Source organism: Typha angustifolia, chromosome 7, assembly GCF_048772165.1.
Source record: "Typha angustifolia cultivar Huaian chromosome 7, ASM4877216v1, whole genome shotgun sequence".
Taxonomy (NCBI): domain Eukaryota; kingdom Viridiplantae; phylum Streptophyta; class Magnoliopsida; order Poales; family Typhaceae; genus Typha; species Typha angustifolia.
In genome coordinates, this window is record NC_133245.1 from 5,083,538 (window position 1) to 5,108,769 (window position 25,232).

General features: G+C 37.4%; 2 protein-coding genes across 3 annotated transcripts; both read left to right on the forward strand.

Moving 5' to 3' along the window:
• Positions 1-394: 394 nt before the first annotated feature.
• Positions 395-6,846, forward strand: LOC140761999 (uncharacterized). Its single transcript, XM_073099585.1, has 3 exons — positions 395-804; positions 910-1,039; positions 6,320-6,846. The coding sequence occupies exons 1-3, from the start codon at positions 442-444 to the stop codon at positions 6,580-6,582; spliced, it is 756 nt and encodes a 251-aa protein (XP_072955686.1). The 5' UTR covers positions 395-441; the 3' UTR covers positions 6,583-6,846.
• Positions 6,847-8,383: 1,537 nt separating this feature from the next.
• LOC140761998 (mitogen-activated protein kinase kinase kinase 5-like) lies at positions 8,384-24,885 on the forward strand. 2 transcript variants are annotated; one of them, XM_073099583.1, is made up of 12 exons: positions 8,385-9,042; positions 9,351-9,986; positions 10,073-10,160; positions 10,703-10,765; positions 10,847-11,010; positions 11,680-11,755; positions 13,617-13,676; positions 22,679-22,798; positions 23,640-23,846; positions 23,929-24,008; positions 24,098-24,397; positions 24,510-24,885. In XM_073099583.1, exons 1-11 carry the CDS (start codon positions 8,600-8,602, stop codon positions 24,330-24,332), a joined length of 2,172 nt encoding a protein of 723 aa, XP_072955684.1. In that variant the 5' UTR covers positions 8,385-8,599; the 3' UTR covers positions 24,333-24,397; positions 24,510-24,885. The 2 variants fall into 2 exon arrangements, with proteins under 2 accessions (XP_072955685.1, XP_072955684.1); XM_073099584.1 differs by lacking the exon at positions 13,617-13,676 and having other exon boundaries at positions 8,384-9,042.
• The last annotated feature ends 347 nt before the right edge of the window (positions 24,886-25,232 follow it).

The following is a 25,232-nucleotide window of genomic DNA, read 5'->3' on the forward strand; positions in this document are numbered from 1 at the left end:
GAAGATTGATCTATATACTTTTATAGAGGATTCCTGTAACATAAGAAGCTTCAATATGAAATAGCTAGGTATTCCATATTATACATCTCATGGCTTTGTACAGTATGCAAATATTGTTGTAGCCTTGCAATTTAATCCTACTAATGTACATTATAGGTCTGGATTTTCTAGTAAAGCACTGTATGACTATAATTTAGAAATGGAGTTATTTAGAATCATTGACTTAATTGTTTAACTTATATATAGATGCTCGTGATCTATTAATAAATATATATGGTTAAAGTTTCTTGGAGGCCTATAAAGATAAAACAAAGAAGGGGATATTTGAATGTTAAGGCCCAGTAATAAAACCAGCCCAAGGCCACTCACTAAGGAGCAAAAGCCATCTATTAGTAGTCCCGCATAAACCCCCGCCACTCCTAAAACCCACCGCGAAAAGCTATGACGTCTCGCGTCGGCGGCGGCGGGATGATAAGAAGGGCGGGGAATGCGGCGAAGACTCCATGGATTCGGTCCTCTGCTGCCGGATACCATCGCACTATCCAAGCCGTGCCGCGTGAGCAGGCGGGTTGCCGGATCGCAGCCCGTTTGCGATCCGATGGTCGCATCCCGTCGGTGGTGATCAATCCCGGAGGCCTATCCGGATCAGAATCAATGAAGCAGCTCCTCACTACGGATGCGAAGCAGATTCGTGAGCTCTTGAAGCAGTCGCCCTTCTTCTGCTCCACCCCGATCCATCTCCAAGTCCGTGCCGGCCCTAGATCCGCCGTGGTTCTCCAATCCGGAACGGTTTTACCCATAAAGGTGTCTCCTTTAGGGTTTTTTTTAATCGATATATATTTTTTTTGGGTGGGTTATTCGGTATCTTAAGGAAAACTGGAGTTATTTGAGTTGGTGGAATTTGGGCAGGTTCATAGGGATAAGGAGTCGGGGCAGATACTTAATTTGGTGATGGCATGGGCGGAGAAGGGAGCGGAGTTGAAGGTGGACGTACCGGTGGTGTTCAAGGGGGAGGATGTTTGCCCTGGACTCAAGAAAGGTTTGTTTTTGTTAATACATTTTGATTGTATTTGTGAATTCGTAGTCTTTGGGTCATTTGGGTATTTTATCGGATAGCTAGTATGATTGATGAATATAAGTGAGAAGAGGATAGTGTGATGGTAAAAATGTGATTTTTATGGTCTCTAGATTGGGTAATATGCAATTTTAAAGTATTCGGGACTTATGAATGTGGAGATGGGTTGGGAGTGTTGACCATTGTTCCTGTTTGCTGTTTTAGAGGGCACTTCATTGGCAAACTTGATGTCAGTTTTTTCTGGCCATAGTTTCCTAGTCTCCTCTTTTGAATACTTTATCCTTTCCATGACCCTTTCCTTTTCATGGTCTTTCCTGATCATCCTAGCTTGATTAAAATTTAAAAAAATTGACCCAAAAGCTTTAAGGGTCCATTTGGAATGAGTGTAGTACTTGAACGTGGTTAGATGTACTCATTTCTTATTCTCATTTTAGGTATCTTAAATTAATTAAAGGACATTGGGTGTTTGGTTCTAAAATAGAATAGTGGTGTCCTTATTGCCTTTAATGTGACATAGAAAAGTGAAAAAGTGTTGGTTTTGAGAAAAAAGGAGGATATATCATATGAATGGACCAAAATGCTCTTTATAGTTGAAGGATGTTATCATTGAAAGATTATTATTCAATTTAACATCTAATAAAATTCAAATTATCTCAAAAAATTTGCCCTTTGATGAGCTTTCATTTGTGCGCTGATAAGTCCGCAGTAGCTTATTAGTTATTAACTTTTCACAATTACTTTTCATGTGATATGAAAAGGTGTAAAGCCTTTTTTTAGAGGAAAATTGAGAATATGTAAGAGATGAGTAAAAATAAGGGTTCATTATTTCCTTTCATGTGACATGAAAAAAAAGAAGTCTTTGTTTTAGAAAAAATTGAGGATATGTCATGTAAATGGACCAAAATGTCTTTTGTAGTTAAGGATGTAATACCGAATATTATTATTAATTAAATCTCCAATAAAAATTGTAATATTCTCAAAAAAATATGCCATTTTATGAGCTATGGTGAGAGAGTGGGTATGGAACAAACAATTACAAGTCATTTCAGGGATAAATTTGTAATGCGAGGGCTCATTCAACTAATTCAAATTTATATCTATTGATCTTTTCTCTCCTTTATCACATTTAAACTTAGTTAGGAATAAACTATCGTTTAGTTACTAAATCTAGTTAGTGTTACATAACCAAGTTTGAAAAAATTCTTTCACTCAAATGTCATCCAAGCTTTTAGGAAATGAGCAACAATGTATCCAAAAGCTTAAGCATTTAAAAAATGGACTAATAATGTATATTATGCTTTAACAAGGACCTTCACAGCTCCACGTGCCACCCATATGATAAAATTTACATATACTCATCCTCTATCTATATTCTATAGTTGCCGCCAAGGTTTAGTGTGTATGGATGTTTTTAAACTTGGAGAAGATATGGTACTGACTTCAGTCACGTTGTTCTTTCTTATTGTGCTGTTGATACTATTCTAGTGATTAGGGTTGGAGAACATATATGATGGTAGATTGATAATTCTATTGGTAGTTGATTTTTCAATGCCTCTGTACTTTCTTATTATTCAAAGCTATCAGTTTTATGTTAAGTTATCTCTTGTCAATCTTTTTGTCTATGGTTATCTTTATAAAGTCACACGGTAGTTGACGTTGGTGAGTTCAAAGTAATAGTTGTACAATCAAGGGTTTCTATTCCCTAGTCATCTTTGAATGCATACTTAAGTTTCTTAGGTATTTCAAATGCATGTCCCTTTTCTGACTTGATATGCATGTGGAGGCATTACAAAATATAGGTCCACGCTTCTTTTTTCTCTCTACCCCATGTACTTTGATGAGTAAGTTCATGAGATTGACCAGGAAATATCAGGAAATATGGTGATACAGTTAAGGTTAGACATCATATATCTTGACTATTATTTTGAGTCTATTATAACCCCAAACTTGGATGTAGTTTGAAATTTGCAGTGGCATATGACCTGCATGAATGTCCCAATTCAGAACTTTTAACTCAAGCATAAAAGATTAGTTCTTTTTTGTGGAAGATATATGGTTGGTTTGCCCTTTATTAAGGATATTAAGAGGTGGCTAGTGCATACTTCTTATTGAAGATGAATGACCAGGAGCCATAAGAGGTGCCCTCATGTGAGTGGTTGACCTAATTAAAGTAGGTTTTGAAGATTATCTTCTATAAGAATTCTACTTCAAGTAGAATATCTTATTCTAGGAGATGTTTTGTATAGGGGATAAAGAAATGGAAGGATAATAGGATATAAATAGCTCACTCGTGTCCTTAGACTTTCTTTAACAGAGGGGTTTCCAAATAAGACAAATTATTCAATATTAACTTCTAAATTATCTTTCCTTATCCAACGGATGAAATTATGTAAGATTATATAAAATTAACTAGAAGTACTAGTTATTATTATTAGAAGTAGCAGTCACCCTTTTACAATAAATTAGTCCCTTTATTTTCTTTCTCTCTTACATTATCTACAAATTAAAATAAACATTCAATTCTGTAAGTAATGTAGAGATTGAAAAATTTTTGTGAGGTTTGAGTAGTTGAAATTTAATTTCAAATTTAAATTAAATTTTGATTGAGAAATTTTAGTTTAATTAGGAGAAGTAGTATGTCCTAAGATTCTGGAACTTGGTATCAAGATCAAGATCGACCGTTTGAAAAAACGATACATATTGACTATATTGATTGCCTGCATTGGAATGGACTATTTTTAATTACATAAAATTTTAAATATTATTTAAAAATATAGAAAAATTTCTAAAATTTAAAAAAATAAGAGAAAAAATGAAAAATAAAAAAATAAAATATATTTTATCTCATGTACTTTTGTCCAAAATCACTTTACTTTTCTGTATTTTAAAAAGTCTTAAACTAATCTTTATACTTATAATTAAAGTGAAACTGTTAGTTTTTCTATTAAATTTAACTGAATAGTGTCAAAATAAAAAAAAATTCCATTGTGTTTGTTAGACAAGACATACAGATTTTTGAGATAATACAGTTAAATAACTAAAATAGCTATGGGTGCTTAGTTAAATTTGACAGAAAAACTAATGGTCTCACTTTAGTTATAAGTATAAGGACTGATTCAAGACTTTTTAAAGTATATATGGAGGTAAAATAATTTTCGGCATAAATACAAGGTAGTAAAACGTATTTAATCTAAATAAAAATTAGTCATATATGAAGCCTAAAAACTAAAAAAAAACTCACCCAAAACTATGATGAATTTTGACTTGAATTGAGCAAATATTTATATTCGTAAAAATATAAAAATATGTTGATATCTCTTTTCACTGTTGTTCAGTAGCAATAAGAAAAGAATAGTTAAAGAATGGGCGAGAAACTGAGAGGAGAAATGAGAAAAAAATAGTCACTTGAATTTATTAGAGTGTGAAATAGCTAGAAGGGGCTCACCGGATTGGTTGTCAGATTAGCTTAGTGAAGTGTGAGGGTGATATGAGAGTGTGCGTGAGAGATAGAGGATAAAAACTAAAAACTTGAAAAAGGATAGCTGATACATCAATTACTATATCTCCTAGGTTAGATACATTTAAGAAAATTTAGTTTTAGTCAAGTTTCGATCGATATGATCGAGTTTTAACCTATCCAACCAATACTAGCCGATTCCAGACCGAAACCAATCATTAGACTAGTTTCAAGTTAGGATTGGGATTGATTATGGCCAATCTAAATTCGATCGGCTGATTTTAGAAACCATGGTCTATACTAATTAAATTAAGATAGACTGTAATCTTGTTCATCAACCGCAAGGAGGAAAAAATTACTAGAATATATTGTCCTCCTTGAACTCAAATTCTTCACTCAAAATAATTTAATTTAAATTCTCAATCAGCTCTCAATTTCTCAATAAATACTATTTGTTGATTTCCTATCTCTCTACATATAACTAATATTTTTAAGTGATATATAATAAAACCGCCCTTAAGTTTTGTGACTAAATTAATTTGTTAGGCAAGCTATGCATGTAAAATTATAATTTTATTCCTTGATAGATCTAGATAGAATCTCCTTTAAGCAATTCCATGGTTTGTACTAAATTATCACTCTCTAGATAATTCTTGTGTTTTTTTTTTATTGCTTTGCATCTCTTTTGTTGTTTGGTCCTATCACACAAAGTCTAGTTGAGTTCAACTATTGTCAGAGGCTCTGAGCTTTAGGTTGAGATTGGATCATCTATGTCGCTGGTGATGAGTTGAAGATAATGTTCGAAGAAGAGATGCTAAGCAAGAAGAAGCTCTTCTTATGAGTTCTAGAAGGAGATTGTTGGTTGGGTCATCCTCATGAGAAGGTGACCTAATATGACTTGGTTTGAAAAATTATCTATCCTATATGTTCTACTTAGAGAGGTACCTAGTCCGCATAGGAGTTGGACAAAATTTGAGGTTGTAAATTTATTATCATGGGTTATTCGTTGGCCCTTGGCATGGGGGATTGTGAAGGAGATGGGTGCTTAGAGGCTTGTTGCTCATGTGAAGAAGCTCGTGGAATTGCTAAGGGACATGTACTGTAGGGTGATGGAAAATATATTTCGCCCATCTGTTGGAGAACAGTTTCTAGTGTAAAATTCTGCTTGGATTTTGTGAGGGAATTTAAGACTGAGTGCATCAGAGATTGTAAAGTGGCATTTGGATTGGAAATGAATCTAATTGATGATATGTGGTTCTTCCCTTAGAGACTTTGCCACAACCATGCGCTGAGGGTCTCTTTGTTACTTAGATATATTGTCTCTGAATCCTCTAGTTCTGGAAAATATCTAGGCATTTGTTTGGTATTTAAGTTGCTAAGGTCAGCACCTGGCTTCTGTTCTCATCTATTAGACATGCCATACATCCTCTGCTAACAATGCATCTTCTGCAATACTGCAGATCAATTTTTTTGTTAGATCAGTTGATAATATTTTGATGATTTTGTGTTGCAAATACTGTCTAAAAGGTGAAACCTCTGTTTTGCACTTCATAATCCAAGTTTTTGGGGGAATAATGTCCCTTGGACTTCCTGTTCTCCTTGATAATTATATATTGTTCAATGGTCATTGCCTTAATTTTTTTTTTTTTTGGGTGGGGGGTGGGGGTGGGGCTGGGGCAGATTTCATCTGCTTTTCCATCTTTTATTATAGCAGTTATTACTTCTAAATTTTTAGTTCTTTTGAATATATATATGATTTGAATTTATCTTGAATTTAAAATCAACAGGTGGTTACCTGCACAAGATAAGGACCTATCTAAAATACCTCTGCCCAGCAGAACATATTCCACCAAAAATTGAGGTGGATCTGACAAATCTAGACATTGGAGATAGAATTTTTATGCATGACATCGAAGTCCACCAGTCACTGAAGCTATTGAGCAAAAACGACACCATGCCCATCTGTAAAATCTTGGTGACAAAGCCCGCGGGATTAGAATCTAAGCAAATATGTGAAACCACAGAAACACCGAGCTCTACGGAGGCCTAGATGTGCATTGTTGCCAGCAAATATTTTCTCCAAATTAACAGGTGTTAGAACAATGAAATAGCTTCCAGATGTACTTTCTTCTATTCTACTGGAATGATAGTATCTCTATGCCTCTTTCTTAAATACTGCATTGCAGATGAATGAACCAATGGCAAGATTCTCTGTTCTGACTTGTCTAGCTTGTGTTGAAGGTTACCTTAAAACTCTGCTGGCTGTTTCTTTCTCTGATGCTTTTAGCAGTTATGACACAGTTGTTTCGTTCCATTTAATGAGAGATCTTCCAAATTCCACTTTTTTATTCTTCTGTCGGTCAATGCTCATATTAGTTTATTTGAGAACTTCTTGCCCTATTTCTCTTTGAAAATATACTTATGTGTGACAGCACATTAATCATGCATATTAAAATGCCACCGGCTGAATTTTCTCTTACCAAGATTTTCTTTCTATATCTGGAAGTTCAAATCCAGAGAATTGGACTTGTTCTCCGGAGTCTCACACACTCTCGTCGTCCATCACAGGAAACTCTACAGCTGAAGGGTGAGCCGTTCAGCAACGTAGACGATTGCTTCCTTATTTGACTCGGCCCATACCCCCCCCCCCCCCCCCCCCCCCCCCCTTGCCTTACGCTCCGGGATATCTTCCAGGTTTTTTTATATTTGTTTTATTTTATTACTTTTGGGAACTTAAAAGTCAAAAGCGAAGTAGAAAGGAAACAAGTGCTTCCCCCGAACAGCTTCAATCGGCCAGATAGATACTCCCAGATTATAGAGTCAGTCCTGTTGTTTGAAACTCTTACATCCCTCTAGTTTTCTAATATCAGCAGCAGAAGAGATCTCTAAAAGATTAGTGTTGTTTTTGCTAAAGGTGGTTCTGCGAAGGAGCTTGTAATTCTATCAATTCTCGTTCCATCATTTTGTATGCATCTTATATTCAGACTTGAAATGAGTACTTTGACTTACTCATTTTGTTTAGTTGTATGTATACCATTCGCCGAAACTTCCACGGTTGACAATTGTGCGTGTCAAGTATGCTCGAGTCAATTGACTTTGGGGGTGTTTTAATTAACAACGTCATCTTATCTACCTACCAAATTCGACAAAGAGAAAGCATATTGTATCCTGCCTGCCAAAAGTATTAGTTAATCCATTAAATTAGACTAAAAATAGATTATGTTAAATCTTTGAAACCTTTTAATACTACGAGCTCTATACTCGCCTTAGCATAAAAAAAGTGTTACTTATTTGCCAAGAATCTTTAGTTTATATTACGTGTGACACGGATATTAATTCTCGTCCAATATATTTGCAGGAATATCCTACAACCGTAAGGACATGTTACTGGTCAATGCATCCGATGAAAGAGATTCATGCATTTGTGCTGCATAAAATCCGCTACCTTGCCACGGTTTGGCGCAGAAATCTAGTTAGATTCTCAGGCACGCCAGCGCCGCCACGTCCGAAACCGTGTGGCTGCGGCCAATGTGAGCCATGTGGTACTAAATATCTCGCGATGTGCGAGGTCGGAAATACACGGGATTGTTTTCACTACGACCCCTCGATATTTATTTCTTATGACAGTTTACACCCTACTCAAAACTCGGGGTGGTTGATGCAAATATTAATAAACAAGTTTGAGGGGCGTCCTTGGGATTTAATGAAGAACGGAGGTGTCGAATTAAAAATAGCAAAAGCGGGTGTTCTCTGTAATAAATATGTAATGCAGGGTGCGGAATGAGAACGTCGCCATAAAATAGACAAACGGACAAACCCATTTCCCTCGTGGCGGTCTACGTTGACCCTTAACAAAGAAACAAGAACATAAAAAGAGAAGAGGGGGAGAAGGGGGAAGAGGGCGTCTCCTACCTCGATCCATCCATCCTGAATTCCAATCTTGGGTTTCTTTCCCCTTCCCCTTATTCTATAGTTAAGGTCAGGTCTGGGTTAAAATTCCTCTCTCTCGCTCTCTTCTCCAAAGCTAGGGAGTTTTAATACCATGCTCCTCCTCCACCCGCATCAAGATGCGTTGGTGGAAGAACACCGATTCCTCCTCGTCCTCGCCCTCTTCCACATCCTCCTCTCCTCGCCATAACCCTAAGAACAAGCTCCTATGGAGCCGCCGCAACTCCGAGCCCCGCCTCACGCGCCAACGCAAGCTCCGCCACGGCGACGGCACCGACCTCGCCGCCTTGGCCATCGGCGCCGGCTCCAGCTCGGCGCCAGTTTCGAGATCCCCTAGCGAATTAGACTGCTGCGAGCCGACCAGGTCGTCGTCCTCGACGCCGTCGCCTGTACTTCTGCCTTGGCCGCTGCCCTTACCGGAGGACGCCGCCGCCTCGTCGCGGCGGGACTTGGGGTCCGGGGTGTCGACCTCGAGCTCGGTCGGATTCCCCTTGCCTTCCCCGATAGGGGCTTCGAGTAGAGCGGAGGGCGAGGAGGATTCGTCGGTATCCTTATTTCGGAGGTAAGAGGTTTCCTCCTCATTTTTTTTTTCTTTTCTTCCACGAGTTGATTAAATTGGAGACGTCATTTAATATTTCGTATAATATTTGGTATTATTTAGAAATCTCTGTTATAACATAAGCATGTTAACCTTTGGCTGCCCTGTTTATTAAAATGGAGTATCCTGCCTTTCACTCTTGACTCTCAGAATTCTTTATTAGAAGTGCAATAAAGAAAGCCTATTTAGTTTTGTTTATTGCACTGCTTGGTTTTTTATGCCACTAACGTGATAGCTCATAAATGACTTGATGCATACATATGTCACTGCAGAAGGTCGGCCCATCAGATTGTTCACAGAAGCTCGGAGCACAGAGATATATTTTCAAATGGATCTGCTTATACACATCATAGGAAAGTGTTACAGGATATGGATTCAGTTGAAAGTGAGACCTTTCGGTTGAATGTACCTGCTAAAAGTGCTCCAACCAGTGGGCTTTCAAGTCCTGTTCGTAGCCCTCGGAGATCGAGTAACGTAGACTTTTCCACATCTACCATGACAACTCAACGGCATCAAGTTTGGTCAGCGCCGGAGATCTCTTCGACAGATAGGATAGCAGTTCTCTCCCTACAAACATCACCTGAAAAGTTTATTGGTAGTCCTGACCTTTCACCCCGTTATCGTCCAGGAGGAAAGGGTCCTTTGTTAGTATCAAACTATTCCAGCGCACCTCCGTCACCTCTGCATTCAAAGATGTTTCCAGAAAGATTTTCTGGGCGGCATGATAGTAATGGGAATGTGAATGTTCATCCACTGCCTCTCCCTCCAGGGGCTTCTGTTCCTACAGTATCATGTTTTGTTCCTCAGACTGCAGCAAAACCTGAAGTATGCCCAATGTCAGGTCAATGGCAGAAAGGAAAACCTATTGGGAGTGGCACCTTTGGGAATGTCTTTGAAGCCACCAATAGGTGTGTATGTGTCCTGCTTACTGGATTCAATGTTGGGGCAATTTATGATTTTCTTTTGAACTAGATCACTTGGTCTTCTTGATTAGGCATACTGGAGCTTTATGTGCAATGAAGGAAGTCAATATCATCCCAGATGATCCCAAATCAGCTGAATGTATAAAGCAGTTAGAGCAGGTTAGTTCATGTATGATCTTCCTGACTGAAGTAATTGATAGTCATGCCTTCATGCTAGTGAAAGGATATTAATGTTGGCTGAAGACAAGCTGCTGAATTGCTAATTTGGTAGATCCAAAATAGTGGTAACACAAACATTACAATACTTTGAAGAGTAAAGAGGTCTAGAAGTCATGTGAATTTGGAAAGATATTTCTAAAGGATCAAAAGAATATATTGATCTTTTTGACTGTATTACTTTGTATATGGTATTCCTGATTTACTTTTTAAACCTTTTCTGTATCTGTAATTTTCTTATCTTCATGCATCTTCCTTCCTGTGTGAAGTGCTACAGATAGGACATCTAAGATTACTTTATCCTGGATCCAGTCAATATTTTTTCACAGCTTGCTTATCTCAGTGCCAATGTCAATATCTTTTGGTTCCTGATTTCCTTTCTCTTGCTTATAGATACCAGTTTACTTTTAGCTTGTCGTTTGAAAGTTATTTCTGCCGTCTGATGTTTTACACTCATCAATTGATTCTACTTATCATTTTTGCAGGAAATAAAATTTCTAAGCCAATTTAAGCATCAAAATATCGTGCAGTATTATGGGAGTGAAATTGTGAGCTTCTTTGTTGCATATATTCTCAAAAATCTGATGTTGGACAAATCCAATTTAATATTCATTATTCCATTATTGCAGATTGATGATCGCTTTTTCATATACCTAGAGTATGTTCATCCTGGTTCAATGAATAAATATGTTCGTCAGCATTGTGGAGCTATGACAGAATCAGTGGTTCGTAATTTCACCCGTCATATTCTTAATGGACTGGATTACTTGCACAGCAAGAAGATAATGCATAGGTATGTGCCTTTGTTTGGAATGAAAACCATCTGTATACATCTTTATGATATTTTAGTCTATGGGCTCATGATTGATAAGAAAAACATCTTTCTGATTTTTTCTTTGCTTTGCATGATGCATCCTAAGCTATTTGAGTGTCTTGATATTAATTAGGATATCAAACTGATAGGATTAATACCTCTATTTTGTTAATCTCATTTTACAGTTTTTACTGTTCTCCTAAGCTTCAATATCCATTCCTTGCTGTGATTGTTGTCATACTGTGGAGTGCCAATTGTGGTTATGTGTGCTAAAAATTATTTCCTCCAAGGAGCTTTCCTGTTCCAATGCTCAAGGTAGTAGATCAACTTTACGAACTTTTTATCTTAGACATATGTCTAAAAGCTATAATTAAATTAGAAAACTCAGTGTAATCGTCATTTTGTCTTTGTCCCATATTAACCTGCAAGAGAATCTTATGCGGTGATTGTGATAATTTTGTACTCAGTTTGATAAGCATCTTTACTGGACTTCTGTAAACCTCTGTGTTGAAACTCCTTGTATAACAGGGGACAGTCACTTGGAGTGTCTATGTATATGTACTTACCTATCATAGAGGAATTTCTATCATGGATATTGAGTTCAAGGTTTGATTTTTGTACCCTAAAAATAGTAAATGATTCTTGCAGGGATATTAAAGGAGCCAATTTGCTTGTTGATATAAATGGCGTTGTTAAGCTGGCTGATTTTGGGATGGCAAAACATGTGGGTTTTGACTTGTCACTCTTCACTGGCTAACTATTCTTTTACATGAAGTACTTTCTTGTTATCCTTCTTTGGGTGGATGCTCATCTCCATGTATCATGTATATACAAACATACCATATATACAACTAAACATGTGTGCTATAATCTAAATTTAATATTTATACCTAACATAGAATTTATATCTCTTCATGCCCATACATGCATACATTTTTATGTATTATGTGCATATACTATTTAATGTTTCAGAATTTATTATCTCAGACTTTTGAGCTTCATATTAAAGATTGATAATATGAATGTTGTCAAATCATTTATAGTGTAAGCAAATATAGATCTACATGCATGTAGACTTTCATATGTTAAAGGATTACTCTTGAATGTCAGTTAGACTGAATAGTTAAGGAGAAAGCTTTTGGTAGCCCAAATAAGATATATGTATTATGTTCCAGAATTTGCAGCTGAAATTCTTAGAAGTTAAAAGCTGAGGTCAACAATATTGTAGAAGCACTTGTTTTATTTCTAATTTAAATCATATGAGTATTGATGGTCTCACAAGAAACCACTCGATATCATGATGGTGACAACTAACATTTGACAATCATTAAGTAGATGTCTGAGTTAATAGATTTTGTTAGGGTAAAATTTTAGGCTTTAGATGTGATTCAATATAAATAATGTGTAAAAACTGTTCAAGCTACAGAAAAGCACCATAGTTCAATGTCCAGGTATCTTTTCTATATAAAGTTCCTGTGCTCACTTGCTGTGCACACTGAGGTCTATGTCTGAGTTAAGACTTCAGAGAATTGGTGAGAATAAACTTTAGATATAATTGACAGTAGCAAAATAATTGTGATGACAAATGAACAATGTTTAAGGCACTGTGGAGGGCGACCAAATTTAGATGTCCCACTACCTTTTTATGCACATTCTATGTTCTTCAAAACTAGAAGATAAGGAAAACCTCCTGCAATAATTAACAATTTAATATCTGTTCATGTTGAAGAATCATCTTTCTAGCTTTAGAGGAAACAAGGTCTCAAAGAATGTTGATGCATGAACATAAAGGCCAATGGCGTATTCTAGAATATAAAATTGATAAATGGTCTTTAGTTGTCATTATTGAGTCAAGTTTAGTTAGGATTCAATTTATTTAGATTAATTTTCTAATTTTCGTCATTTATTTGACCTATTCTTGTGTTTTTCGTAAATTTTGTACTTGGACCTGTTTTAGGCTCAATTGAGAAATTTTGTTTATTAGTACCTGTATGGATAAGATCTCTTTTGACTTAATCCAATTATAAATTTGAGTCTGTTTGGGATTTCTCTTAGTAATTTTTAAAAAGAGGTCTGATACCAATTTTCTCTTCTATTCTTCTCTCTCTTTTCTAGTCAATTTTTTGTTTTTTATTGATCTTCTTTCTTGAATCTTTTGTCCTCCTATATTCATCCTACATCAATTTAGTAGCATAACTATTTTGTCCTATATCAAATGTTTGTTCCTCACATATTCCTTCTTTCTCTCTTCTTTGTGATGACCTAATGACAGATTTTTAATGAATAACCAGTCCTTTTGATATTGATAATCCATTCAATAAACAAGACGTGAGGGTATCTATTCTGGTTAATGGTATATCCGAGATGATCCCAAAATGGGTTTTCAACATTCTTTATATATCCCTGATGTCAGGTGTTACATTCTTTTGGTTTTTGTGCTGTCAGATCATCATATTAGAGGAGTAGCTAACTGATTTGTTTCCAAAATTATCTGAGACTGAAAATTATAAACATAAACTCAATCTCAAAAATTTTTCTCCACTGTTCAGACCAGTGATGACTAACATGTTGTATATTATCTTCAGTTGAGTGCTGCAGCACCTGATCATTCACTGAAGGGAACATCATATTGGATGGCTCCCGAGGTACTTCACTACTTCTTACTCCTTATATCATAATATCATATAATACTTACTATGTTTCCCGCATTCTTATTTTCTATAACTTCAAGGAGGAGGGAGGGTAAAGCTGATTCTTTGAGCTGTTAAAAATAGCCTAGTATTGTATCTTAAGGGAAAAGTAATGGAATCAAGGATGGTTGTGCCAAAGGCATGTGCGTTGATACCAATTTGGCATGGGGCGTGCATGTTTGGCACATCCCTTCGTGCTTGTGGCATACCTTTAATATATCTTTTAGGATTTTTATACATACTTTTAGTTTGAATATACGTATTAAAGCATACATTAGTCTTTTATCTTTAGATAATATTATAAATGACTTATTTTATTAAAGACATAGCAATGCCAAAGTCTATCTCCTTACATTAGTCCTAGCTCTACTAGGGCTCTTCGGGTCTTTCCCCTTTCACATCGAAAGTTTCCTGGTTGGACCGGTGATTCTCCTCCTCCCCTAGCCCTAGTGACTAGAGGGGAGAGGTTTTCCTCCTTTCTTCTCCGCGCCTTTCTTCTTTCCTTTTCCCTCTCCCTCCTTATGTATAAGTCGACCTTTTCCTCCATCTTTACCTCAAACCCCCTCTCCAAGTGCTCCTTTCCTTCCCTATTGTCGCTCTCCTCCCCAACAATAGTCATGCCATGCTTTCATTGACATGGCACACCCCTACGTGCCACTGTCACATATTTATAATATTTTTAATAAAATTTTTAAGATATTTAAAGATTTTTGGGTTTTTGGTATGTCAATCTTTGAATTTTGGTTTAAATATATGTATTAAAACCTATGTTAGTGTTTTATATTTATATTATTTTTGTAAATGACCTATTTTATTAAAGATAAAAGCAATAGTTAAATACAAATATTATTCAACATATAATATGATTGAATACATTTATTAAAACTAATATTAATGACTTAACACTCCATAATATGATTAAATACTATATAATATAATTGAACAATAATAATAATTAATATCTAATATTAATTAATAATAGTTTAATGATTAAAACTAATATCTAGTTGAACGTAGAATGATGATGATGATCAAAGACTTCATTTACGGGTACGAGAATAACATGAAAATATTGTCAATAATCTTCAAAACTCATCCACTAATATATTACTCATTGCAACATCTCACATAGTCTTCATACAAATAAAAATTTTATAATTCTCCTGTCATATGATATAATATGGATATTTGAATATACGTGAAAATGATCGGCATCGACACTGGCACATGCATACCATAAGCATATTCAGATTGTGGATATGGAGTATTATAGGGTGTTGTGGCCCAGGTGGGTGTGATTAATATGATTATTATAATAATGAACTTATATCTTGTGAGAGCACCTCTCCTGATGTTCTGCTACTTACAGACTTAAGTCATTTTTTCATCTGGCTCACTAGCTATAATTATATTGAGCTTGAGATGATCTCTTTCCTTTCTTTTGTCTCTGATAAATTCTACCTCATGGTTGTTTAGGTCTGGCCTCGTGATCTTGATTTTGGGTGGTGTTTGATATTTTTCTCCTTTGTAAAAATAATATCTCTCCAAAAAAGTTGTGTAGCAGGGATACATGTCTCATCTCCTTCATCATGATACGATCCAACCACGTGGGTTAAGTCAGTCAAGTTAAGTCGATTCGAATTGAATTAGTTAGTTAGATTTGTTTATTGTTTTAAATGTCAAATAAAGTGGATATAAGCCTAATATGATGAATTGGTCTTGATTCGCTATGATACTATTCCTATAAATAATTTTGCTCAAGGGATAATTATTATGTGTGGAATGAGTATTGGGTTTAGTTATTTTATTAACGTGTGTTTACTATTTCACCATACCTGTTAGATCATCATTATTTTCGTAGAAGTAGATCGTAACCGTAAAACCCTTCCAAACTTTCAAACCCTAGCCACCATCTTCCTCCCACGAGCACCTTACCTTTTGGCCGTCCATAATCACCCTTGGTCGTCCGCCATTCTCCGAGTACCGTTACAATATCGAATATATTTATTTTTGTCCTGTTCTGACCTTCCTCACTATTCTTACTTTTATCTTTTCACTTGGACCCTTGATTCACTTAAAACCAAAGCCATTGGATCCATAACTCGTGAGGCTATCACCCATAAAATTCTCAAAATTTTCCTACGAATAGATCAGTTGAGATTTGGTTCATATCAGTGGTATCAAAGTAGATGTTCCTCGGATGATGGTGAACACGCGATCTAAAGCTAACCTATGGGAGATTGCTACCATGGAGGACCTAGAACTTATCTCCATCCTTGTGGAAATTTCTCCGGTGCCACCACCACTATCAACCACCATTGCCGACGTGTTGGCGACGTCAACACGCGAATATAGGAAGAGAGGCCCAAAGAGCGCCGAGAGGATCAAAAAGGCTCTCTAAGCTGTGACAATAACTATCTTGGCTAGATAGCACCACCCTATGCCGCCAACGCTGCCGACCACTATAGGACTAACCTTTCCACAGCCATTATCTTCAACTTGCGAGGGAGGAGAAGAGGAGGAGAAGAGCTAGCCCAAATCGTGGCCAAAGCGCCACTTCTGGGCGCGAAGGAGTCTCTGCCACCTTTTTAGATCCCTTCTGCCTCTCCATGGCCATCGGCCACCACATAGTCACCACCACCTTCAAGCGCTAAGAATGGTGAAACCATGGAGACCATCCAAATCCTGACAACCACCCCTTCTCCAGTCGCGGTGGAGCTTCCTCCACCACTGCAAACCCATCCCGCCAAAGACTTGACGCTGGAGTAGCTCATAGCGGTGGTTCTCAAGTCATCTTCCCAACATGCGGTGAAAACTAGGGCTCGAAACTATAGTTTTCCATCAACAATGATCCAGATACTTTTAGTCTAAGCCACCACCTTCCTTAGACTACTCGCACTCGATCCATGACCACTATTCACGCCAACATCGAGCGAAAAGCCATCATTGATAGCCCTCTTGACGGTAGTGAACCCATGGCTCGTGGCCTCAGGTCTGGCCCTTCCATGGCCATGGCTAGCCTCTCTAGCTCGATTGCTATCTGGTGGTGGCCACTGTAGTCGCCGGCGACCATTGTATGGTCGAACCCGACCGCCATGCTCACGATGCCCGAGCTAAGCCACGTTGGGGTGGCTTTTGCTAGCCTCTCTGTTGCACAACTCCACTGTAGTGGGGCCATAGCCACCAACCACAGCCATTGGGAGTCCGTGGACCCTCCAGTGACGTGCCATGGTTGCCGTTGTAGCAGATTGCGTCCGAACTCGATATTTGATTCTACTCCAAATCCTAGCCACCATATTCTTTTATAAGTCTCCCTATTTTACGGCTATCCACCATTACCTTGACCATTTGCTACCCTTCGATGACCACCGTAACGTCGAATATTTTCACTTCTATCCCGTTCTGACCTTTCCTCACTGTTTTATTTTTATCTTTTTCATTCAGGCCTCGGATTCATGTGATACCAAAGTCATTGGATCTATAACTCGTGAGGCTACCACTCATAAAATTGTCAAAAAATTTCTACGAACAGATTGGTCCAGACCTGATTCATATGACATCACCGCCACTAGACTAAATTTCGTCACCATCACTATCATCATTATCTAGTCTATTATCATTAATCTTATTTGAGCCTTCTAAGGGATTAATTGATCATGAAGATGATCTAACTCGTCTAGTAACTGGTCGTGAAGATTTGGCTCTACTAATAGCTTATCGTACTTGTCCAATACGCAAATGATCACTACTAGCTCAACCTTTGGAGGTCTAACTCCTTGTTTGGCTTCGATGAGCTCAACCTAACATGAGACGGTCAAACTCCTAAACTGAGTCTTCTTGGTATTCTATCTTTGTATCCCTACGTCCATGTTGTAGTATCCAACAAAAGTCCTTCCTACATGCTCTGCAGCCTAACCTTTTACATCTGTCATTTCAGCCTTTTCATCAATAAATCTATAAAGTCGAGGAGGATTTTCCTCTTCATCAAGCAATGGGTCCTCTTGATTCTTAGTAGTATGTATCCACTCCATTATAGGATTATCTTCACACTAAGAGAAACCAACGTCGAGGGGGTGAAAACCTCCTTTATCTCTCTTTTAATCCTCAGTTATGTCTTGTAGTCGTAACCTCTTATTGTAGTGGAAATATACCAATTTTCATAAGCATGCATATGAACGATGATTTCTGGTTTTGGTATGAATCACTGCAAAAGTTGGCTAATTACCCTCACATCTACTAGATGGGGTCATCTAAGAAAAGATGCAAACAACAAACTTCTTAAGATTAGAGGCAAATCCTCCATACTGCAACCACCACTCAGTTGTATTATCAAAATTCACCCAAGAGTTAATAGAGGTTTAAAATTTTATTATTGAATAGAGTTTTTTATTTAAGAAATTATCGGGATCAATATTATATCGCCTGTTGATTGCGGATGCTTCTCCAAAACTTCCATTGGCTTCTCTACATGTGCGTCCCTCATTTATAGCTAGTGTGGCAACACTAAAATCACTCTCCGATCTAAAAATTCAATTTTGTAGTGCATGAAGCAACTCATCTTCGGTGGCAAGGTTATATTGATATTGATATGCTGGATTTAAGTAATAAACCTGCCAATATTTTGTGAGTAAAAATTATAAGTAGACATTCAGTAATCATTAACATACTAAGAAAAAAATCTACTTTATGCAATGCATAATTGCATATACCTGCTATGTGTAAACTTTTGCCCATCTGCATATCCCATCGTTGCTCAATTATATCAATTTAAGGCTTTGCCTTGTTTACTCCAACAATCCTCGTAATTTCTTTCTTTACTTGTTGTAGGAAGTAGTAGACATATCCTATTTGCAATCTCTTCTCCTTGTCAATTCTTAAAACAATATAGAGGTGCCCTATTATGTGAACAATTTCTTGAATTATGTCTCAAAATTTAGCTACTAAAATAAGAGTTTCAACCATCCTTCCATTTTTTAAATGTGAATATCGGGAGTCATTGTACTCTTGGAAAGTAATCATGATCTTAAGCTCTATTTTCTTCTGCAGTATAGAGTTTAATACAATAAAATTTATACCAAACCTTATTGTTTTAGGCCAAAGAAGCTCCCCATTAATATATCATTTTCATAAGAGTATGCACCTAATAGTGGTTATATATAAACTTGAAAATAAATTAAGCCATTTCCACTATTTTTCCAAACTTGTCAAGCTCTCTAATGTCTTTCATCATCAAGTCAATGTAATGTACTACATAGGGGGTCCGAAATAAATATCCTCTATTATTCATCAACATCTTACCGGATTTTTTGAAATTCGCACCATTATTAGTCACTATCTGAACCACATACTTTTTTCTAATCTCAGATAACACTCTATCTATCAAATCATGTATATAATAAGCATTTTGAATCTTATCTGACGCATCAACTGACTCATGGAAGATGATTTTTCGATTACAGTATATTAGAAAATTTATGATGCTTATTCTAGTAGGTCCTATCCAACTATTGCACATCAAAATCATCCCAAATTGGTTCCATTGCTTCTTGAAAGAATAAATCCATGATCGTATCTCTGCCACTTCCTCTTCTAGGTACTTCTCCGTAATCTCTTTTCATGTTGGGGCTCAATGCTTGATTTGGCTTTTGCATTGTATTGGCCATGCTTTTGAAATAAGTATTTGCATTAGCAAATGGTGGTATATGGCTAAAATAAAACCATTTGGATATAGTTCGACCAATATTATTTTTCTTATCTACCTTCCATATAGTATCAATCCTTCTCTTCTTGGAATCTGGGCTAGGTTATGCTTTAGGGTCTATATCTCTAATGTTTGGTCCCTCTCTTCTGGCTCTTGACCTCCTTGTTGAGTCGGACATACCCAAGTAGAGGTGTAAACGAGCCGAGCCCGCTATACCGAGCTTGAGCTAAGCATAGTTAGAGGAGGAGGACGAGGCAGCGGCGGCGACATGGACGGTGACTTGTCGAAGGAGGTGGCTTGCCGAAGTAGAAGGCCGACAAAGGAGACAGTGGCGGAAGAGGAGGTGATGATGGTGCTTGTCAAGAGAGGAGTAAGATGATGAGTCACCACCAAGAGGAAGAACATTTTTTATTTTTTTCTTAAACGGTTGGTTATTTAAAGAGTTAGTGGTGCTTGGGAATGAAAATTAGTGAATTGACGAGTGAGAGAATGAGTAATGATGGCTAGGAAAAATAAAATGGAGGCTAGGTCGGTCATATCATAAGAAAAAAGAGGTATAAGCATTTAAGAGGATTTTGTACTCTTAGATGTGTCGAATGGAGATTTAAGAGGGTTTTGTCCTTTTAGCCATGTGTTATATGGAGAGTAAAGGAGTATATTAAGATATTGATATATATTTTTATTTATATAATTTCGAGCTTATCGAGCCGAGCTTGAGCAAGCTGGCTTTGGTTTAGGTTCAGCTCAAAATTAAATTGAGACATATTTTTTATTTATGCTCGGCTCAGCTTATGATGAGCCGAGCTCGAGCCAAGTCGCCACCGAGCCGAGCCAGAGCTGAACATGAGCAGCTCGTTTATTTTGACATAGAGGCTTCGCTCAGGCAATATCGCCTCGAGTGTGGCCGTCGGGTTCAGCCATGCAGTGGTTGCCGGCAGCTGCGATGGCCACCATGGTCTTGCAGTCGGCCAGTGGGAGTCGACCATGGCCGCTGGTGGTCATTGGAACACTGGACTCGAGCTGCGGTTTTGCTGTAGTAAGGAGGGTCGTTGAAGATGCTCTTTTGGCCTCCTGCTGTGGCTGCTGTCAGCCTGGCTTGGGTGCGGGGGTCCCATGGAAGGTACTGAATGTGGCGACAGCGGTCAAAAGCGGCTAGATAGCCACTGGTGTAAAGCTAAGATTTTTGGCCCTAGTTTCCACCGTGGCTAAGGAAGATGGCGTTGGGGCCACTGCTAGGGGCTTCTCCAACATCTCGTCAGCAGTTGGGAGGGTTTACAGCGCTGAAGGGGTCTCCACCGCGATCGGAGGAGTCGAGGTCGTGGTTTTGGCCGGCTCGTTCCCTCTCTCATGGCTTGGGTTTTCTTGCCATGGGTGTTCGGATTCCATCATGGCCGGTGGCATTGGCGTTGTGAGTTGGCCATGGTGGGCTAGGATAACTGCGGTCAAGTCCTGGATCGAGTTCTTAATGATGGTTTGAATCTCCTTTGCTATCCTTTCGAATCTCTCCTTCGATTTGGCAAAAATACTTTTGCCTATGCCGGCGGCTCGTCATCTACAGTTGCTGGTGGTAGAGGGGGCGCCGAAGAAACTCCCACAGGAACGGAGATGAGTTCCTGGTCCTCTATGGTCGCTCCTTCCTCGTTCATCTTGGATCGCATGATAACTATTGTCTGAGGAACATCGTCTCTAATACCAATATTACGGACCAGATCTGGATTAATCTGGACATAAGAAAATTGTGAAAATTTATATGGAGGTAGCTTCAGTAGTTAGTGTTATAATGGATCTAGTTTCACAAGAATTCGACATTTGGATGAAAAGATATTAATAAAAAGTGGAGCAAGGCTAAATAGGACAGAACGGTGATTAACCGATATTGCAGCGGTCGTCGAAGGGTGGCGGACGGCCAAGGGTGGTGGTGAATGGCCATAAGGTAGGGTGACTACTGGTGGAGGAAGATGGCTAGGGTTTAGAAGATCGGAATGCTTATACGGCTATGATATACTCCTAGAAAGATAAAGATGATCTAACAGTTACGGTAAAAGATAGGAACGAGATAATGAAATAACTTAATTTAATCATTATTCCACGACTTCCTTAATCAATACATGACTACTCCTATTTATAGGATTAGAGTCCTAGCGGATCGAACTCATATGCAGATTATCTGATTTATTTGAAATTTAAAATAATAAGATAGAGCTAACTAACTAACTTGACTCGACCCGACATGACTTGATTTAACCCATGTGGTCGAATCGTAACAAATTCAAAGTCCCTCTCTCATGATGTCTGACCAATGATCTAGTCTGGTTTCTGCACCATATGATCACTTGAACATGTGTAGTTGTGTACCCATATTAGAGTATCCTGCAATGGGCGCTAAGGCAGTGAGCAAAAGAAGTGATGGTTGGATCTTGTTGAACTCTGTTCCTTGTGTTCGTTTTACTGTTGATATGCTAAGATATCTTATCTCCTTTCCCTTCCCTCTACTATTGTACTTCACCTATTTGTTTTGTTCTCAACAATTTGTTATGAACTAGATCTGGACTAATTTGGATGTAAGAAAATTATCGAAATTTTTGTGATGGTAGATTTAGGAGTTATAAATCTAATGAAAAAGCTTTGGTTTTATGTAAATCTAAGATAGAGATGAAAAGTTAAAAATAAGAGGGTGAAGGAAGATAAGAACGGGGCAAATCGGTAAATTTTTGACGTTGCGGCGTTCGTCGGAGGATAGTGACGACCGTAAGATAGGTGGCTTGTGGATGAAGAGAGTGGCTAGGGTTTTGGTGCTTTGAATGAACCTAGGTTAAGATCTACTCCTACAAAAATAAAGACAATCTATAATTAGAATAAAACGATAATAACTCAAATATAAAATAACTTAACTCAATAATTATTCCACACATTGTAAAAATTTCATAAGAACTCCTATTTATAGGAGTAGAATCCTAGCTGATTGAATCCACATATAGATTATCCATTTTAATTTAAAATTAAAATAATAAACAATTAGACCACTAGACTCTACTCGACTTGCCTCGGCTAAGTCGATCCCCCATGGTTGGATCATAACACAATTGGACACCGTCCATGCATTTTGAGGTGCTAGCCTATATCCACAAACTTACATTGTCAATTATCAGTATATCTAAGTATACAACAGTTGTTTCAACCCCATTTGGTATAATTATAATGTTTATTAGCATTTTTTTAACTTTCTAAGTGATCCTTGCACTTTCTTTAACTGCAGGTGTTGCAGGCCACAATGAATAAAGAAATCACTTATGATCTAGCTGTAGACATTTGGAGTTTGGGTTGCACCATCATCGAAATGTTTACTGGAAAGCATCCGTGGAATGGTCTTGAAGGGGTAATGAATCATGTTTTCCTTTTGAGTTGTCTGCAAGTACCTTTATATGCATCTGAGCATTGTTGTGCAAGTACGTAATTTTCTGATGAACACTCTATTATGGACCTTCACCAATTTCAAACAATATTAAAATGATTTTCTTCTTAGTGGATGTAATCATACTAATGAAAGACCAGAATGCTATACTGATGATTGCTTACTTATGAATAGGAATGACCCCATAAAGTCTGAAATGGTCCATAAGGAGAAACTATAATTACTCAACATAGTTATTTAAGTAACATGAGTAATTAGAATCCCCTTTGTCAACATTAATTGCTGCTTTGGAGGGGTGGTGCCAGGGAGACCTTTGTAATGAGGATCAATGATTACAATGTATAATAGTCAATGAAGGAAATAATTTACGGACTGAATTTATTTTCTCATGTAATAATGCATTATCATTTGCTAATGAATACCTGAGCTATTAATTGTTTGCATCCTTAATAAACCATAAACCATGCTTAAACACCTTTCTGCATCAGTCCATTTTATTATAATTTGTGCATATAAAATATCCCGGACATATTATATTCTTTTGAATGTTGAACCTGCTGGTCAAATGCTAATTGAAATCTTATCCAAACTCTTTGATTTTCTAGATCTTGAAAGTATGAGGATCTCATCTATTTTCTTTTTTCTTTTTTTCTTTTTCACCTCTTTATTAGATGATAATGTTTGGGAATTGGGATATATCTCTCTCTTTCTGAAATTGAAGCTTGAACTTTTCCTTTTGCAATTATCACAGTTTGATAGTTTAACTAAGGCTTGTTTGTTGTTGTTGTTGTTGTAATTGTCTCAGCCTGCTGCTCTTTTTAAGGTTTTGAATAAAGATCCACCAATACCTGAGACACTGTCCTCTGATGGTAAGGACTTTCTTCAGTGCTGCTTTCGTAGGAATCCCGCTGACAGACCAACAGCAAACAAGTTACTGGAGCATCCATTTATTCGAAACTCACATCACTACAGTCTTCATGGTTCCATACAGGCATTTGAAGGAATCAAGCTTGTAAGGACTATTTTTCTGTGAATTATTCAACCATCACAGTTCCATGTAAATAAGAACTTACATTTCCTAATAATATCAACAGAGTGCTGCATACAGCCCAAGTGAAAGAATTAGATCTTCTAGGAGTGACTCTTACGTGAAAGGGAAGCAGTCAATGTACGGGTAAGTGTGGTCCTTCCCTGACTACTAGTGAGTCTGATATTGCATAATAAGATTTCCCAGTGATGAGCAAATGAATGTTATTCTGACAGCGAAACAAGCCGCTCATATCCTGAAACTACAGAATCAGCAGCCATGCGCCCGTCATCTCGCTCCAACCCTGAATTTTCTCCCAGTTTGTCCCCTCGACATGCAAACCACATTATATCAAGTACATCAAGCTTTGGAACAGATATACCGAATGATAGGCATTTGGCTGATGGAAACTTCCACCCCTGTGCATTGCCGAAGACTCATGGGAAGGAAGGTTCAAACCTCTTGTGTTGATGGCATGTTATGGTACCTTCAGGATGGGTTTGAGAAATTCCATCTGTACTGCAAATCCAAGTAAGGTAAGATGAATTATTCTTGTTCTTGAGGGGATTGTACAGTTGACAACACTCTAACTTGATTCTGTATGTACTTTTCTCTTTAACCACATTTTCCTTCTTTTTTTTTTTGCAGATATGCTCAGGTAGACATTAGTTTCTTCTAACTACAGATAGAAAATTTAGAAATTAGGCCATCCTTACCTCAGACCAACGTAACCTATATACATTCATGGCCAGGAGTAGGGTGCTCTATGTTGTATACTGCTGTTTGTTGAATTAAAGGACTTCAGAAAGAGTCTGTAGTTCTATGACCAGACACAGGTTGATAGCATTCTTTGTGTACAATATATTTCTAGAATCAAAAGTCAGCTGTAAATAAGTAAGCTTTCTGATAATCATATTTTTGTTGTAAGCATTATTGTACTGACTTTTTTCCACTAAATTTAATACAATTGAGAAGGGGCCAGTTCAATTAGGCAGTTAGAACACCTTCTATTGTACCTTTCGCATTTGCCTCAATAATGTGCAATTACTTTTTCTCACAATATGCTGTTCCTTTTAATATCGGTATATAAATTCAGTTCAGCTATTATGGTGCAAATAATACGTTGGGACTTCACAATCTACCACAGTTCTCTGATTTTTATTTTACTAATTTCATGCAGAGCAACTACACAGAAAGTATGTGTTTAATTCTTCCCTCTTGTCCTGATGGTCTGCTATCAGTGAATGTATGATAGACACCCAAAAGTTATAAACTACTGCTGGTCTGCCATATTTGTCCATTTCTTCTCTAACTATTACTGTAGCTCAGTCAAAGATTACTGGATGAAAGGAGTTTGTGCTAGTTCTGAGA